Genomic DNA, 19590 nt, shown 5'->3' with positions numbered 1-19590 from the left:
CACTGTAGTTACTGTCCCGTTCTAGAGTTTAGTAAAACCCAAAAGAATGTTCCAATGTCAAACATCATGACTCCCCGCAAAGAGAACCACCACACAGAAAGGGAGAGGAAACAGTTAATGTGGGTTTACCTCTGAATCTTTAAGCCTCACATAGTTAGAAGGGAAGACTCCGGACTTGTCGCCCACTGTTCCCGTCCACCAGTCACCATCTTTCTTGGTAACCAAAATCACATCCCCTTGCTGAAAGGTTAAATCTCCTTGCTCAGAACTCTCGTAAGTGTACATGGCAATAAATTCTGGTGGGGAGAAATATTGAGATACGGAGAGAGCTTGATTGTTTAAAGAAATCCTAGACAGCTTTGCAAAAGCAAATTATGAATCAGGAAATTAGGATAAGATTCATTCAAGAGAAAGGCTAATCACAGATAAAAATACAGAGCTGCAGAATACCCCTGGGCTCCGAATTCCCCAACTCCACACAAGAATTCAGTAACTGCAGACAAGGAGACAATTCCTGTGAAGACTCAGCCACAGGAACAACGAACCAACTGCATGTCTACAAACACTGAATACCAAAAATCATCTAGGACTTAGGGTCATCATTTTATTTTTTTTTAATGAAATGTTTTTTACATCCAGTTTCAACTAACATTTACTGAGTATCTACAGGGTCAGATGCACTTACATGCAGGCTTCTGGGGTGCAAATATCTGTATTTCTGTTTTGAGAGTACTAATTCACAATTTTAGAAATTTTTAGAGTATATCCTTTATGTAAATTAAATAAGACACACTTTTCCTTATGTCCTATTGTACCATACACAAAGATGGCAGGAAACTTTTAGACTATAAAATAAATACACATTACTTAGTTAAAAATGGGCATCTACTTGTCTTCCAAGTGCATACACAGGTAGAGTGAACTGGTGATAAGTGTGATGTCTACTAAACCCTGGAAAATAACTATTAAGTCTCTCCCAAAAAATTAAATGAAACCTCTCTTTTACTTTTATTACATTCTAAATTACATTATAATGTAATTTAGTCTTAAAAATAAAAAATAATATTCTTTAGTGTCTTGAATTGAAGGGTGTGCATTCCAAAAGCAATTTTTATCTTTTAATTATAAAGAGAACCCTGCATTGCTTTTATTGATTCTACTAAGACTTAGAACCAAGTCTTCTCTCAGACAGACTAGATACAAAATCCTAGATTAGCAGAAAAGATTTTACAGAAAGATACATATATTTCTTACTTCCACTTTTTCTTCATCTTATTCCAGCCCTTTGTATATTTTTTTAAAAGCAGAAACATTTACCCCAGAACATTTTTATAACAGATAATGTATGTTTCTCAAGAGACTACCAGATGATATTTCTTGAATGCAGAGTTAATGTTGATTAATAGGCAGAAATTTAGTACGGAGACCTCTATTGGTCAATTAAAGTAGCTTCTGATGGAGGGACTAACGAAAACTAAAACACACACAAAAATCAAAACCCCTTAACACTGTGCTAACATGGGTGGGCACCCCCTGAGAGTGCCAACAGGGGCCTCCTTCAGCTTTGAGGGTGACCTGAGCACTGTGCAGAGGCTAGGGGGTGACTGCTGGGGAGAGTGCTGAAACCCACAGCAGACACAAGGTCATCCAAACGTCCCTGGAAGACAGAGGACTCTTGTCTTAGCCCTCCAGTGCTGGTAACACAAATCTCCACAGTTAAAAAGAAAAAACTCACTTCCCACACAAGCACATCATCGTTTGCATGCTGTAATAAGGGCATTCTCTTGTCACTGATACACTCATTTTTCTGATTTCTCAGTGTTCTGACTTTTCCCCTGTCATCTGGTCTCCGTTACTGTTCTTTAGTTCCTATTGTTGACCCCTTAATAGGATCCTGGGCAATCTATACTTTCCAGTGAATCCTCACCTAAAGTCACTGTCTTTAAAATACACCAGAATTTTGAAGTAACTTTCAAAATGTTTAGAAAACTTCAGAAACATGATCTCTAGCTAAGGTTAATACTACAGTTCAAAATGAAAAGGAGGCTAGAGATAGAGGCTTCGGGTGCCCAGTGACTGCACAATGACAGTGAGCCCTGGGGACACTGTGGTGGGTGCTTACAGGGTGAGGTCCTCCTCAGTCACTCCCTCTGGTGAGACATCTAACAAGGGAACAGGCCAGTCCCAAGCTTCTATTTTAAGAGCTACTCAAATAGATAATCTATTTATCTGGTTTATTTACAGTTTACTTTAAATCAGAAGACATTCAGTGCAGCATTAACAAGGAGCTCATTAATATCCATCCACACCTTTTCTCAGAATTTCTAATGCCCTCCCACAAACTCTCCCTTCACAACATCTGAAATCTTTCCTAATATTTCTAATCTTATTCATTTCAAATTAAGATCAGAATTTACCTCTATTCTCTTGCTCGACTTTAAGAAAAAGTGTGGTTCACTTGGTGAACTATTTAGCAAGGACTCAGGTGTTGAAGCTTCTCTACATGTCTCAAGACTAATAAGCATTCCTCTATATCTATTATCAGATGAGGAGGCTCACTGCCGTGAGTGGCTCTGGCAGCAATCAAGAAATGAAGCAAAAAGGGAATAAAAGCAGCATATGTTTGTTGAGTTTTTTTCTAAAAGCTTTATACTTTTTACTGCACAACCCCCTTGTAATAACTTCCTACCTCAAGGGATGGTTATTAGGTGTTATTATGCATGCTTCACAGATGAAGAAGCTAGGGCATGACAGAAATCAGGGTTACAACCTGGCAGAGCCAGGATACAAACTCCACATGCAGTGAGACCTGACCAGACACAGCACACTGAAGTTTTTTTGGGGAGAGGTTAACATTTCTTTTTCACTATGCTGATTACAAATATTGTTTTTTTCTCTTTTTTTTTTTTACATTTTCTGCTTAAATGTGCATTTTTGCCTTCTTCTTCTAATAGTGGATAAAAAAAGGCATTAAGATAATGAACATGTATAAAGAGAACTATGCTAGTAATTGTTTTCATACTAGTAACAAAAACTGGGAACCATAAAATCCTAGATCTTTCTTTTTTTAATTTTTTGGTAATGATGAGATTTTACAGTTATACCTATAAATTTTTTAAAAATTACTTTTGAAATTCCTATTGATAAAGATGCTGGGGGACTGGGGGGTATAAATCAGTGGCAGAGTACTTGTCCAGCATGCACAAGGCCCTTGGTTCAATCCCCAGCACCACCAAAAAATAAAAAGAACTGAGGAAGAAACGCTGTTACAGTGACTCTGAACTACTATCAAACCTTAATGTTTGCTGTCTCCATCAAAACAATTATGTTGATAATTGTATTTTTCATTAGGTAAAGTTTCTAGGAATGCAACAATCATATTACAGCAAACTAATCATATAATTTATTCCAGGAACCCACTGAAAAATACTGCATAATTGGTAAGTTATGACATCTGATAACTGCAAAACCTGCTCGGACTTCTAAATGGGAAGCTTAACTCAGGTAGCACCTTTCAATTAGTTCTATAATGATTGCACTGAATGTAAAAAACATGATTTTTACCAGCAGGGTCTGAATTACATAAGTTTTTTTTCATTTTTTAAAAATGTAATACTTCCTATTAGTGACTGGCATGTATATATAATATCTAGAATTATGTCATGAAACAGAGACTTGAAAAAAGGCAATTAATTATTTGAATTACAAATACTCAAAATGAAATTTTTAGGCCTAAATAATCTGGTTTGGTTATTTACTTAGAACATGGAAACTGAGCTTCTGTTTTGGCTGAAGAGGTTCCTATGACATTCATATAATTGTGAAAGCTTTACTGGACTCTGCAGTGTTTTAAGGCAAAATACTTGTATGTAGATGAGACTAGACTACAATAGGAGATTTAGCTACAGGGGTGCTCAGAGATCTTGATCCTTGGCAAACTGGCTTGGTGAACTTGGTAAATGGGCTTCTTTCAAAAGTCAAAAGGCTCATGGTCAAATTAGAAAATTTAGGTTTTTTGTTCTGTTTTTGCAGTACTGGGGACTGAACTCAGGGCTTCACATATGCTAAACAAGCACTCAACCACTGATGAGCTGCATCCCCAGCTCCACAATTCAGTTTTTGATGATCAACATCTCTAACAGTATTTTGACAGCCTCCATAATCAGTACTCTGATTTTGTAAAGAGCTGAACCTTCATTTCACCTCAGTTTAACAGACCAATCAATTAATGCAGACTATTTAAAGATGAAACCCGTTTCATTTCACATTTACCAGGTTCGACTCTCCTAAAGAACCTAATTTGATCTGTTCCTCACCTTCTCCTGAAACAGCTGGTTTAGCAGCAGGTGAAGCTACTCTCTTCAGACTAGCAGGACTCTCTGAAGAACCAGAATCCATGCTGAAAGAAGGGAAGAAAAGAGTATTTTAATTCCTATCTCAAGAGAAAACAGTACAGCTGACACTGATTTTTCTCCTTTAGACCTCTGAACAATCCACGAAGCAGGCTGTACTTAGCTAAGTTACACGCTCCAGGGGTGCTAGGCCTCAGGGCTCTGAGCTCATATCCTGCTCTGCTGCACACGTGCCCTCTGTATTGGTTTACTCCAAAGCATGACTGGCAGGGGCTCATGGGATAATTCTTTTATTTTTATCTTCTTAAAGCTCATAATTTGTTTTGAACACCTATACAGTTAGAATAATTAAGCAACAGCCTTGCAGATTCCACGTTCTTAGCAGATGCTAATAAAAATAATTCATTCTTCCAATTATTTCCCCAAATGCTCTGGGCTTTCTAAGCAATCACATGTATCTGGCACAGTACTGATTATGAAGTCACTCTCCAACCACTTGCGTGACTATCCCAGGTCTCAGAGCAGAATTATATATATATATTTGTAGATGGACATAATACTTTTATTTTTTTAATTTATTTTTTATGTGGTGCGAGAATCAAACCTAGTGCCTCACACGTGTGAGGCAAGTGCTTTATCACTGAGCCACAACCCCAACCCTTGAATTCTTTTTTTGGCATAAATTAAACGAAAACCAGGATGTATAGGCTTCCATGAGGGAAAAAAAAGACCACCTATCTGTAAGAGGCTCCCTTTTTATATTCCATATACTCTTTTGTAATTAAAAGATCCAGAAGACAAAATAATCCTGCAATTCCCATCCATGAATCCTAACTAAAGCAAACAATTTTTAATGCTTAATATATTTTTTTCATCAAATAGAAGCAGATAAACACAAAATACCTTGTAGATTTCCTTATGGGCCCTGAAATGAGTTTCACGTAAGACTTGGGGAACCAACCCTTCTGACCTTGAACTTCTCCAAACCACCACATGTCTTGCTGTTCCAGGACGGTGATGACATCATTTTTGTTAAAATTTAAATGGTTGTCTTTTTTGGCTCTCCAAGGATACAGGGCTTGCGCTTGTAGCCCCTCCACCTTTTCACCCTTGTGTAGAACAACATAAAAGACCTCTCATTACGTTGTGGCTTGTCATCAGTCAAGGCATGACCCTGGGGCCTCCTCTGTCATAGATACACATGAGCACACACACAAACAGATGGCACCCTGTATCACCACAGCATGAATGGTGGACACCTCACTGTTTCTCAGTAATCATTTATTTCCAAAAGTAGAAGCAAAAACTTGCTGGCCCATTCACAGAGCCACCGTTTGGCAATCTAGAAATTTCTACTTATTTTTATCTGATATGGTATCTTGCTAAGTTGCCCATGCTCCCCTTGAACTTGGGATCCTCCTGTCTCAGTAGCTCGGATTACAGGTGTGCTCCGATATGCTAGGCTTTAGAACGCTCTACTTAGTAAACCAGGAGGGATGGTTCTCCTGTGACACTTAACTATGCGCCTTCTATATTTTGGTCCTATTTTTCTCTCAAGTTGCCCTGGGCACCTGTCCATTTCCAATATGATTTGGATTTCTCCTAGAGGATTAACGCTGGAACAGAAGTTTGATGAGATTTCATGACATTATTAACTGTATGGAAACGGGGGAAAATGCTGTGCACTGAATTATGCTTGTTTTAGTCCATTTTAGAGTAACAGGATTTTGTTAGCATAAATTCATTGTAATTACCATTTATTGTCCATCTATATTCGAGGCACTATGGGATTACAAAGAAAAATAATAAACCATCTCTCTGCCTCCCCCAAATAATTTAAGATAAAGTAGTTTATTAACCATAAAGCACTATAAAAAATAGATAATGTGATATGATTAGCAAGGAACTCACAGTTAATAGGGAAGAAAGAGACAAAAATGACTAAGTATACCCCCTGACAGGATGAAATACACTACAAAGAAGTTCCATCTAGTCACTGTGGGAACACAGAGAAAAGAAGGATGAAGTCTGCCCAAGGGCATCAAGGACAATTTCACAGAGGTGGAGGCATTTGAGCTGGGTCTTGAAGGATGAGAAGGATTTTGGTAGCTAGGGCTGTGGAGGAAGGGCTCTCCAGGCCAAGGGTACAGCACAGGCAAAGGCCTTGAGGTGGCACACTGCATACACTGCAAAGGGTCCCGGAAGAGGAATGCAATCCAGGGCTCTGTGTAGCCTGGGCTCACGGAGGAGTGTAGGAGGAGATGAGGCTGGAAAGGCAGGTGAGGCACTTATTATCTTCTTCAAAAATAGAGCATAAAACCTTTATGGTGTCTTAAAAACATTTACTAACAAACAGGACAACACCAACTTCCAATTTTCTATGTAAATGGATAGAAACAAAGGAATATACTCAAGGAGAGTTAATTCAGAACCAATTCATGTTTTTGCCTTTGGAAGTTATTTTTATTTTTGCATTGAGATATGATTGTGAGGGCTGGGGATGCAGCTCAGTGGTAGAGCCCTTGCCTAGAATGCACAAGGCCTTGGGTTCCATCCCCAGCACCAATACCCTATAACATTGCCATATATATATATATATTTTTTTTTCCATTTCTGCTCTCAAAACTAAAGTTCCTTTGGATTCCAAACACTCTAGGAACAAATATTCTTTACCTTCCATTCTTGCTCTCTGCAGTGACCCTCCTGCCTCAATGTCTCTAATCCACAGCTCTTCTGCCCTGTCAAATCCTTAGCCATTTCTACCTGATTTTTCTACCAGGACTGGATCCCAGGGCAAGTCATTTCTCCTGTGTCCTCACAGTACTTCAGAATTTCTCCCCTGAGAAGTTTCCCCTGTGCTTGTCTTCTGGACCTTTTCACATGGATACCCAGTGAGCCCAGCCCCAGGAACTGGGACCCTGCCACTTATTAATTCTGTGATACCTTGGCAACTGTTTTAATTTTTTAAAGCCTCAATTTTTACATTTATACAACAGAGATGATACTCTCTTTAGAAGGTTGTTAAGAAAGTTCAATAAGATCTATGCACAGTATTACTGTAATAGTACTAATAGTCACAGCAGGTTTAAGTACTGTTCTTATTCCTACTCTCAAAACTGTGTAGTATTACTAGAAAAAGCAATAATCAAGATTCAGGACAAATTCAACCAGCAAGTTCTTTTATTATTATCATTTTTAGTTTTACCTGGGCAATTCTTTATTCTTTCTTTTTTTTTTTTTTTGTCAAACTCCTAACCATCTACAGCCTGTAAGCCCTCAGGACTCCCTCCTCATGAGATGGATGCCATGCGTCTGACCTGAGCTTCCTTCTCCACTATCTTTCCCAATCTCTCTTTATCTTCTTCACCCAGGAGAAAATGAACCCTGTCTTCTTTTTTGTGCATTTAATGCTGGATTCACCTGGCACCAAGCCGACTGACACTTGACTTTTCAATTCCTTTTTCCACTGATGACAGCTGGCTACCTTTCCAATGCCCTCCCTGCATTCTGTACTTCCTCTTCTTGTCACAGAGCTGCCTGCTCCCTCACCACTCATTTCCTCTTTACTCCCTGGTTTGTCTTCCTCTTCCCTAAGTCAGGGGGATGTTCAGTCAGCACCCAGAGTGGTCTCTTCTGTGCCCTGCTTCTGATCAGAGCCATCACCTCCACCTGCCTAAAACAAGTTCCTCCTCCCTGTGGTTTCCCCACTGTCACCCACATCACCCCCTGCTCCCGCACTCCTCCTCTGTCACTATCACTATTACCGAGCACAAGACATGTGTCAGATTCTGAGTTGGGTGAGATGGAAAGTGACACTATCTGTTCAAAACTCTTTCCCTTCTTTCAGGCCACCTAACACACACATTCTTGGGCACTTTCTATTTCCCCTTATTCTTGAACCTCATACCATTTCCTTAGTTCTGATTATATGACAATATATATATATTTGTCCTCACAGTACTTCAGAATCTCTCCCCTGAGAAGTTTCCCCTGTGCTTGTCTTCTGGATATATATATAGTCCTGATCTTTCCTCCACCCTCCAGATCCATGTTCCACTGGCCTGCTAGATATGACCACCTGGATGTCTTGTTTTCACTAATACCATAACATATCTAAAACTCAACTACTCCCTCCAACTACAAATTGATTTCTTCCTGTCCTCCTCATTTTCCATGAAGGTGGATCTTCTCCACCCAGGGCCCCTTTCCTGCTGGCCCTCCAGGTGTGTGACTCTATCCTTGTGCTTCCATGCTCTCTTTTCTCTCTACTGGCTCCTCCCAACTTGGTAAATGTGAACGCAGCTGAGTCTAGGCCTCCCTCGCTCTCATCTGGGTGTGCCTAACAGGTGTTACTGCCCACTAGTCCTCTGTTCTAATGTCCTTTCACCTACCTCTCAAATGAATCTGCCCAGTGCTTGCCTTTGACCTGGGTGTTTCCAGAACACAAACTATCTATGACCCCCCACCCCCACCCCGAATGCCTCCCAGAAGGGCATCTGTTGTTTGGTTTGATTTGATTATTTATAAAAATTTCATTCCTTTAATTCCATTCCGTTATTGTATTGAGCAAAAGAGATAGACTCAGAATAAATACCTTTAACCTTTCAGAAATTATTCTTTCTTAACAGGGCACTTCAGAGCTTCCCAATATTCTATCCTGTAATCAGTCTCTTTGCCAATAAATAGCCAGCAGTTTAGTTAAATGGATTAACTCATGATTTTTCTTACACACATTCTGATTCTTTGCCTTAAAGCCTCTCCTTTTAGCATTTCCTGTATGATATGCCTTCTCCTTTGTTTTTAGTAAGCTACCTCTTACCCATTGGTCAAGATGCAACTCAAAGGTCATAAATGAAACCTCTCTGATTAACCCAGGCAGAAGTTTACTTGCACTGAACTCCAATTATTCACAGCATATCTTGGCCTCCTGAACCTGACCGAGCCAGTCAAGAGAGCCCCACACAAGGAAGCTTAATTCTAGGTGACATCTCCAGCAAGCATCTGCTCATATCTTTACTGCTTAGTCTTCACACCCTCACTGGTTGCCCTTACCTGTCCCAGTACAGGAGATGGGGAGGAGCCAGTGGCCGTGGCTGGAGTAAAGGCTGATCTCTGCCTTAACTGGCCAGCACTGGGTACAGTAAGAGAAGGCTGGGCTGCCCAAGCATCCCAGTTATCCGTTTCTGGTTTCTCGTTTGTGCTGGTGGGCCACCTGGAAGGAAGAGCACAACCCATAAATAGTAAGCACTTTCTAATGCACCAGCTTCCCACCAAGAGTGAAATGTAAAAACAAAATATAAAAGAAAAAAATGGCACCCTCTGAGCCCATACACCACAAATCCTGTACTTTTTCTTTTTTTGTGGTAGTAGTGATTGAATCCAGGGCTTCCCACATGCCAGACAAGTGTTCTATTACACATTTCCACCCACAATCCAGTATATTTATGTGGCCTTTGAAAGTTAAGAACAAGGACACGAAAGAATGCTGGGCACAGGTGTGAGTGAGTCTGTGTTTCACACACTAGCAATGATCCTCAGGCAAATTATTCTATTTTCTCTGAATCTTGATTTCCTCATTGGAACAATACCCTGCCACTCTGGGTCTGTTTTGAGGGTTACCTGAAGCATTAGGGAAATACTCTGAATAATAATGACAATCATTACTATTTATAATAACAATAGATGAGATGAAAGAAATCTAGTGCCACATATGAAAACACATCAGCCTGGTAGCCAGAGCTTCCCTGTCCCATCAATTTCATAGGACACATGTGGCTATATGCGTCCACACCACAGTAACTGCACGAGGCATCCTGAGAGTAGCCAGTTGTCTTGGATCTTGGGACAGTTCTAATTTTGTGATTTTATAATTTTAGATAAACACATCTGTGTGAATGCACATCTAAATGGAATTTACCGTTTTCATCTTTATAAAACAAATTTGAAAGTCAGAATAATTTCTTGATTTTTGGTTTGGAAAACAAGACACTGGTAATCATAGCAGGAAACTCACACACCACATATTAAACAAGGAAGACAGTCACACTGATTTGATCCACAGCAAAAACAAATCCTGGAAAGCATGGTATTAGTCTTCTATTTTAACCAAAGCTTTAGTTTATGTACTCTGAACTTTTCCAACAAGATCAAAAGAAAAAGGGAGAGTTTAAACTCCAAGGGAAGGCTATTGTTTTAAAGCAGAGATTACATGTGGAGGCACCTTTAGATGCAAAAATAAGTGTGAAAAACTTGCTATTCCTTACATCCTTTCCTTCACTTCCTCCTGCACTTGACCATTATTCTATTTCTGTTTGCTCCATTTGATATTTCCAGAAAAATACCTTGACTCCTTGCCTTCAATGTATTTCTACCAAAAGATGATTAGATTTAAAAAGAAATTTCAAACACTTCTCACTCAAATCACTGTTACTGGCATGCCAGTACAAAACATTTTTTGACAACTGCACATCTAGGTCACAGCCCTGTAAATGGAGGTCTGGATAGTGGTTTCATCCATCTTTCAAACCTCTGCCTACACACTCTGTGCTTAATGTCATTTTCTGATGACCAAAGGCATGCACCTTTTCACGCCACTATACATCTGTACAAGACTAATGAAAGCAGAAAGCTCTGGAGGAAGCAGCTTTTTATCCTATTCAAAGCCACATGACTGAATTCAATTCTGTTTCTGCCCAGCAAAAAAGTGCTATTTGCCTGCATGCAGGAAATGACTGATTATTTGCTGACTGACATGGGTGTCAACACAGATTATTAGGAAGCTATATTTCTCCATTTTGTGGCTAAGAATGAAAATACAGATAAATTACTGAACAGAACACGATAACTGGCTTTGTTTTGTATGAGGGTAAATCATCACTGGGCAATAGTATCATTTATTTCAGTAAAGAGACAGTTACCCCTAACTTGCCAGCAGACCAGCCAGAGAAGGGAGTCACGCAAATGAGCCAGCTTCCTTACCAAAAGGGATAACTTGGGACTATAAAAACACCTAGGGGAAAGAAAGGTTACTAAATTGAGATTTCAAAAACTGAAACTATGTTTAATCTTACGTGGAGCTGAAGTCAGCCCAGTTGTTGGGGGTTGTGGAGGGCTCAGAAGAGGTCACTGCCAAAGGAGCGGGGGTCTCACGCAGAGCCAGTTTGGGGGCAGGGGCAGATGTTGGATCAGTCACTGGTTTGGCTGGAGCAGGAATCTCATTTTCTGGAATCTTCTCTGCATAGTTTGCAGGGAACCATCCTGTCTTTCCTTTTAATTCTCCTCCAAGCCATCCGGGTTCTCCAGTTTGGCTTTCATCCACCTACAGGGAAGTCACAATATTTAATTTAAATAGAACTAAATCAACCCTTGAATATAACACACACCTGACCACAGCCCCAAGTGTTGGCCCTGACTGACACATAGCATTAGAAATTTCTTTATCCTATTCTAAATGTCTGGAAAAGTGGCTCTTCCTCTTTGTACTTTTTAAAAAGCTTCTGTCCTTTTTCTCATAATGGCTGATCAGATAAAGTGCTTGAAGTCCTTAGGCACATAGCTTAAACTCTCAGAGTTTATTTTGAATTGGGAAGTATCTCGACAGGCTTCTTCACTCAGGAAGTCAAGTCATTAATAAAAACAACTTGACTTATTTACTATTTAAAGTCAAAAGCAAAGGCTACAATCAATATAAATTTAGTGTTCTAAAACCCTTCAATAAGTAGTATTTATTAGCATACGGACAAGGGTAAAAAACACAGCCTTAGCTGCTTTCCCTGAAAGGCAAAGCTGAGTGTTGTGTTTGGCCATTTAAAAGCTCCACAGACACATGGTGAGAAAATGAGGTAAGTGATTATTTGCAGCCACAATCAATTTTATTAAGGCCCTGTAATTCTTTGTACACTATGCAGAGAAGATTCCCTGTAATTCTTTAATATTCACAAAAGTGTGTGTGAGAATATAGAATTCTCCTGTGGAAAAATTTCAGAGCCTCTATATTACACCAAATACTTTTTAAAAATATTTATTTTGTAGTTATAGATGATCACAATACCTTTATTTTTTTTAATGTGGTGCTGAGGATTGAACCCATTGCCTCTGAGCCACGACCTCAGCCCCTACACCAAGTACTGCTTGTATTTATCTTTGTTCTGATTGAAAAGATCATTCAAAATGGCCCAAATGATTCTACTTTATAAGTTGCCCCCACAATTTTATGAGCAATAGAAAGACTGGGGGATAAGTACTTACTGTTACAGAAATGTTTTCATCAAATAAGGGCCTATAGAAGACTTTTAATTTTTATTCCTTCACATATTATCTATGGTTGAAAAATACTGAATACTTTATTGGAATGTAAGTGTTGCTTTCTAGAAATTTCAGAAAATGAATGGGCAGGTTCTAAACAATAATAATTTGATAAAATTACCAGATGTCTAATTCACTCAAGTATTCAGTAAAACACAAGCCAAACATCTGCCTGTACTCAGTGCACAGTGAGCAACAGGATGTAACTATTATTAGCTTATTAGAATAAGCACATGCTTGGGGCAGGGTTGAAGAAAGTCAAATACAAGGCTTAGTACTTAATTCTACTTATCTGCAAGATATTAGTAAGTAGGGAATGCCTTCTTGCTATATCACTTTGGGGAACCTTTATAATCTTAGATAAAAATCAAGGTAAGTGATTATTTGCTTCTTTTTTATGTAAACTTCTTTTTTTATACCTTTATTCCATTCATTTATTTTTATGTGGTGCTAAGGATCGAATACAGGATCCCAAGCATGCTAGGCAAGAACTCTACAGCTGAACCACAATCCCAGCCCCTAAAAATCAACTTTTAAGGCTAAAAATTCTCCAGACAACCAAAAAGGAGTTTCCTCAGATCAAGTGCAGTAATTCCAAAGGCTCTAATTTTGCTTTACACTCTGTCACTCTTGATCACACTTCCACAGATGTGAACATATTAGCCCATATTCATTCAACTCCTTTGATGATTTGTTCTCTTTCTGGGCAGCCCCAATTGTTTCTCTAGATGACAACTCAAGATAAATATCTTTTCTACTTAGACCTTCGTTTTGTGCTCAACTCAGATGGCTAGAAGGCTTTCCTTCCTGGTTGATATTTACTGGTGGTATTATGACATACTGCTAATGGCAGCTGCTTTGTACTGGAAACACAGCTGCTTCTAAGTGCATCAAGGCCTCCCCCACTTCTTAGTTGGTTCATCAGCCAAGCTCAGCCCCATTTTATGACCTAAGGTGATGTCAACAGAAATGAGCTAAGAACTGGAGTCAAATACCTCAAGACTGCAAAATGTAAGGCTGGAAAACAGGGCTCTGCAATTCAACACCTCTTGATTTAAATACTAGTTCTACAATTAACTGGATGACTTTGAGCAAGTTTATTCACTGGGTGCTCAGTTTCTCAATAAAGTGGAGACAATAGCAGTACCTGTTTTACTTGACATCTGATAAATATTTACAACTCTGCTTGGCATATGTTAGTGTTAAATGAATTAATACTAAATGCACATCTTAGTGTTTAATAATAGATTATTTTGAAGCCATTTCTCCTGTTGTCCAGCTCTGCCCTTGAGCTGTGGTTTCCTTTCCAGGGCTTTTGTCCAGTTCTAAAAGCTTAGTATCTACTTAGCTCACTCTAAGCAATCTGTTTGTCTCTACATGGAGTTCTCTGGTCTTCAGGCCTATCTGGGATCCTGGCATCTCTGGGTTTAACATCTTGCCATGGTCTTCTCCTAGTCAAATTCAGCTGTTTTACCTAGTTATGTCTTATGACTGATTGACTTGTCATCCACTTGAGACCCTGGTATACAAGATATATCTGGTCTCGTTAGGAGATTTTTGAGTGGACATCTGTTACTGGATTTGAAGCCCAGAGGAAATGTTCCATCCTGGCTAGGGGATGGACCAAGCATGTCCCTAGACAGAAGGAATGCTGCATTCCTGTAAACACTTAGGAGTGGCAGGGAGGGGCTGCTGCAGTCTCTTAGTTGTACAAATAAGAGCTTCTCCCATCCCTAAGGACAGTCATGAAATCAGTATGTATCTTGCTTTTAGCTAAAGAAATTCACTGATCTCAACAATGACCCAAACAATAGCCTCAATTAGTTTAATTTATTCTCACTGGGATCCATTCATTATAATGATTACATTTTAATTTCAAGGAGTTAAAAATGTACTCTTGGGGATGTGGCTCAAGTGGTAGTGGGCGCCTGGTATTCGCAGGGTGCTGTGTTCGATCCTCAGCACCACATAAAATAAAATAAAGATGTTGTGTCCACCAAAAACTGAAAAATAAATATTAAAAAATTCTCTCTCTTTAAAAAAAATGTACTCTTAATACCTAAATTAAATTAACCATTTAGAAAAAGTATGAAGGTCAACATATAAAAAATGAGAAGTATGTCTTTCTGGATTTAGGAAACTATCCAAAATGCTAATTGAATTTTAGGAAAACACAAGATAATGATAGCCGGAAAGGCTAAGCACACAAACTTCTCTGTAACATGGTGCTCTAATGTGGACTTTTACATAAAGTATGCGAATCAACTGGTGGCTATAAGAAAAATTTTATTATTAAAAATATAACTTCATTTAAGCGGGCCTATTCCAACAACCCAAAGTATTTCAGGGTAATTCTAGTAAAACATCACTGAAGTGAAGTACAAAACTCTGACATCGCTTACCTTTTGGGGATCATGTTACAGAGCTAGTCTACAAAATGTTAGTAATTACTCATTGTATATCAGGGGTAACTGATCCTATAGTCAAATGTCCATAGCAGCTATTTCAGATACAAGTCCATGGGCAAAAGGCTGATAATATCCCGCCTCTTCTCTCAATGATTACATGCTCAATGGCTACAATTTTCATTAGGTAGTATCCCTAAGCTCTCCAACCTTGTCATAAAGGAGGTGCTACAATGAATCTTGAATAATCCTAAAGGTTCATACTGTAAAGCTTGTTGGCCAGGATGGCGCAATTGGGAGATGGCAGAGCCTTTAGCAGGTGAGGGAGGCCTGGGGGGAGGTCTGCAGGTCACTGGGATATGCCTTTAAAGGAGACTGTGGGACCTTCCTCTCTTTTGCTTCTGGTCACGAGGTGAGTGGTTTTGGTCTACCACACTCTTACCATGACATATTTCTTTCCCCAGAGCAATGGGGCCAGTTAGACTGAAAACTCAAAGACTATGAGTCAAAATTAATCTTTTCTTTTTATAAGCTAATTATCTCAGGCGTATGTTACAATAATGGAAAGCTGAATGACACAGGAGTGAAACAGTTCCTTTTTCCTTCACAGAGCAGGACAGTCAGGGATAGCAAACAGGTTTAAACTGTACTGAATCAGACCAGATGGCTGTGGCAGCCTGTCCTGTGTTGACGAACACAAAGGAAAGCACATTTTATAGATTTGCTAATTTTTAAGTAAAAGGTTTTCCCCAAAATTCTAAGATGAAGATATTAAGATTCTTTTCTAAAGCTCTAACCTGGAAGTCAGCAAACTTTTTCTCTGGTGCAATGTCTTGAGTCCGCTGTTGTAGCACAAAAGCTGATGTAGCAACATGTGACTGACTGTATGAGCCTGGCTGTGTTCCAATAAAATTTTTATCACAACACAGGTGCTAAATCCAAGACCGTAATCCTATGTGCACACTGGTCCCTCAAAACAGTAGTGATATTATGGTCAATTGTTACTAAATAAACTGAACTCAAATGTTAAGTTTATGGAAACCTAAGGAGTGCAGTAGGAAAAAGTACTGTGTTTAAAAAAAAAAAAATTCTCCGTCCAAGTGAAAAGAAGGAAAAAATGAGTTGACTGTTATAGGAGTAACACTAAGACAAACAATTTCTAGAATGAAATGACTGGTTGATGGCTGATAATTGCTAAAGAAGTCCCTTCTTTGAATATTCTTAAGAAGAGGCAGTTTTCAAGAAAGATTTAGGATTAGTCCTAAATCCTGACATGAAAAAGAGATGAGTTTAGATCAGTGGTTCCTGAAACTGACTCCCTAACAGACCAACATGATAATACTAAAACTATATGTGGACTAAAAGTTCCCAGAACCTCTGCGGGTGAGCCCAGCAGTTATTTTTCCAAAGCTCCCATAGTAATTTGAATGCACTCAGTCCTACAGAATTCCTAGGCCTAGGATTTAGATGAACAACTTGCATTCTTAAGATAAACTACAATAAAATGGCAGCAAGCAGAGGTCTTCTCATTTCCCATGCACTTTCAATATGTTAGAGAAGTCAAGTTTGATTGATTCGCCCTCCAGATAATATGGGTTCTCCAGGTGAGAAGAAAGGTCATCTATTTTCAAAGTATCTAAGCCTCAGCCATCAAAGGTCAACTTCAACTGGAACACTTCCATTAAAAAGTCTTCCCTGGGCACAGAGGTTCACACTCATTCCTTTCCTATTTTAAACTGCTACCAGGATTAACAAGTATTCATCAAGAAGTGGCTTTTTCATAAGTTTCTCCTAATCTTTTTTAGAAAATGGCAGACATCATTCTTTGCATCATGAACAACATTTAGAATAGGACTCTATCTATTTCATTAAATTTTTGTTAACCATGAAAAATTCATTTTTGGAAAAAATGGTCTGATAATCAAGTTTTCTAAAAGCAAAATATTTTAAAACTTCCCCCCTTTGAAACTTCTAAAATCTAACATGTATAGTTATCGCTACATGTTATAGTTAGCTATATATACTTTCAAAGAAGTTGAGAAATCTGAGTATCTCATGATTACTATGCCCACAAAAGTATAAGCAATCTCTGTGTTACTGAACCAGGGGAGACCGTCACTTTCTACTACATATTTTCACCTTCATGTTTCTCATAAAACCAATACGGTTGAATGGCACTTGGCACATTTCTAGTGCACTTCGTAGTACAAACTAAGACACTTTATCCTTTTCTCAAGCTGCTAAATTACAATAAATTATGGTAAATTACATGTTTTATTACAAACTTAGTATGTTTAAGATAAAGGAGCACCATGAGTCCCCAGGTAGATATTTTCTGTTATATTTGTCCTTAAAGTTAAAGATTTATTTTTGGTGTGTTAGTAAAAATTACAAGTGGGATACATTTGTAAATATGAATATAGTGCAGAAGTACATAAGATTAAACGTGAAAACTTCCTCTTTACTCTCTAGTGGTAACTACTGCTACCAGTTTTATATATACGTTTTAAGACTGTTAATTATGCATATACAAACATTCACACACACACACACACACACACACACACACACATATATATATATATATATATATATACATAAAATAAATAAATAAAAATAAAAGTGTGTGTATGTATGTATGTACTGTATGTATGTATGTACGTACGTACTGGAGATTGAAACCAGGTGTGCTTTACCACTAATTTTTTAAATTTTGAGACAATGTCTAAGTTGCTTAGATTGCTAAATTGCTGACAGTGGCCTTGAACTTGAGATATTCTTGCCTCAGCCTCCCCAGTCACTGGGATTACAGTGCCACTTAGATTTTTAATCAGAACATAATTATACTACACATATTGTTTCTGTTTTCCTTAATGGAGAACCAATTTGTATATGTAGATCTATATAATTTTTAAAACACGTTGTGTTTTAAAACTTAGTGTAAATAAAATGTGATGCTTAGCTGCATCACATTTTATTTACAGTAATCCTTTACTGGGTTGTTTCCTTTCTTTATTTATTACTTTTACCAACAATGCTGCAGTGAACATCCCTGTACACACACATATTTTGTGAATGTGCCTCAAAAATGTCTAAAAAAGAAAAAAAAAACAGAATTTCTGGGTTAAGGGGAATGAGAAATTTCAATTTGAATAGGTATTGCCTCACTGTTTTCAAATGGCTGACAATGATTTGTATCATATCTACTTTCCCACACTATTGTCAAAACTATGTATTATCAAACTTTAATTTACTCATTTGATAGAGGAACAGTGCTTTTACTTTTTAAATTACATTTTCCTGACTGCCTATGAAGTTAAGTATCTTTTCATATACCCTTTTTTGTGGTACTGAACCCAGGCTGCTCTATCACTGACGTACATTCTCCAACCCCCTTTTTATTGTTTGAGACAGGGTCTTGCTGAGTTGCTGAAGCTGATCTTGAATTTGTAATCGTCCTGCTTCAATCTCCCAAATCTCTGGGATTACAGGCATGGCCACGCACCTGCTCATGTACTTCCTGAATCATTTTTCTTCACCCACTGATGTCCCTTTCTACCCTCTGCTGGCTTATCGAGAGCTTATGGGTCTTTTTCATAGTAACTATTTGTAGCTTTTATGTAATTTGAACATACATAGCTCTTTTGAAATTTTTATGTTTGTGTATTATAAAATTGTTCATTTTTGCCTTAAGGGTTCCTAGTGGCTTAGGAAGACTTGTCTTATCAGGAAATTACTCTAATATTCTCTCTTAAAAAAAGTTCCTGAATTTTATCTTTTAAGTTTGACCTCTTTGAAATCTTTTTTGTCCATCAACTACAATGGAGACATGCTAATGCAGAAGCCTTCAAGTTAGTCCTGAAATAGAACCCAGCAAATGAAAACTCAGCACACAAACTCAGACGATTAACACCTTTCTTTTCTTTTTAAGCACAACCTACTACACAAACTCAAACATTTTTACCGCCACGACAACATCCAGAGATATGTGCACTTACACAAAATTAAAGTGATTTAAAAGAACAAAACACTGAATAAGATGCAGACTTCCTGACAGTTAGGCAGCACTTACCCATTCCCCTTTAACCTCCACCAGGAAAGCAAAGGTTTGAAAGCAAGGCAAAATACATGTTTAATGAAATGTCTTATTCTTACAGCATATCTAAACTCATTATCTAATCAAGCTGGGGGTCAACTAAGTCAATTCAAGAAAAGAATTTAGAATTGTGGTAACAGGACTAGGTTGAATATGTTCCTGAAAAAGAGCAATACCTTCTCATTAAGATACAGACCACCTGTAACATTCCATATCGTAGATGAAAAATGTTCGTCTCAATTCTTTTCTTTTTTGTGGTACTGAGGACTGAACCCAAGGGGTGCTTTACCACTGAGCTACATCCCCAGACCTTTCAATATTTTGGAGATAGGGTCTCCCAAAGTTGCCTAGAACTGGTCTTAAACTTGTGATCCTCCTGCCTCAGCCTCCCAAGTAGTTGGGATTACATATGTGGCCACCATGCCTGCCCTAT

At 38.4% G+C, this 19590-nt stretch overlaps 1 protein-coding gene across 12 annotated transcripts in view; it reads right to left on the bottom strand.

The window, feature by feature from the left end:
* Nucleotides 1–19590, bottom strand: part of Itsn1 (intersectin 1) — a 219128-nt gene that overhangs the window by 67578 nt on the left and 131960 nt on the right. For 7 of the 12 annotated variants that reach the window (XR_013437001.1, XM_078044571.1, XM_021725314.3 and 4 more), the window contains 6 exons: nt 19134–19148; nt 11423–11670; nt 9405–9564; nt 5256–5461; nt 4317–4399; nt 130–296 (listed from right to left, as the gene is read on the bottom strand). Coding sequence is in view for 9 of the 12 variants with exons in the window: in XM_078044571.1 (XP_077900697.1) it covers nt 130–296; nt 4317–4399; nt 5256–5461; nt 9405–9564; nt 11423–11670; nt 19134–19148 (879 nt within the window). In the remaining 3 variants the exon portion in view is untranslated. The remainder of the gene's footprint in view (nt 1–129; nt 297–4316; nt 4400–5255; nt 5462–9404; nt 9565–11422; nt 11671–19133; nt 19149–19590) is intronic. The other 5 variants (XR_005734566.2, XM_078044572.1, XR_013437002.1 and 2 more) reach the window with 3 other exon arrangements.

This window comes from Ictidomys tridecemlineatus, chromosome 3, assembly GCF_052094955.1.
Source record: "Ictidomys tridecemlineatus isolate mIctTri1 chromosome 3, mIctTri1.hap1, whole genome shotgun sequence".
Lineage (NCBI taxonomy): Eukaryota > Metazoa > Chordata > Mammalia > Rodentia > Sciuridae > Ictidomys > Ictidomys tridecemlineatus.
This window is presented reverse-complemented; position numbering and strand designations above follow the sequence as displayed.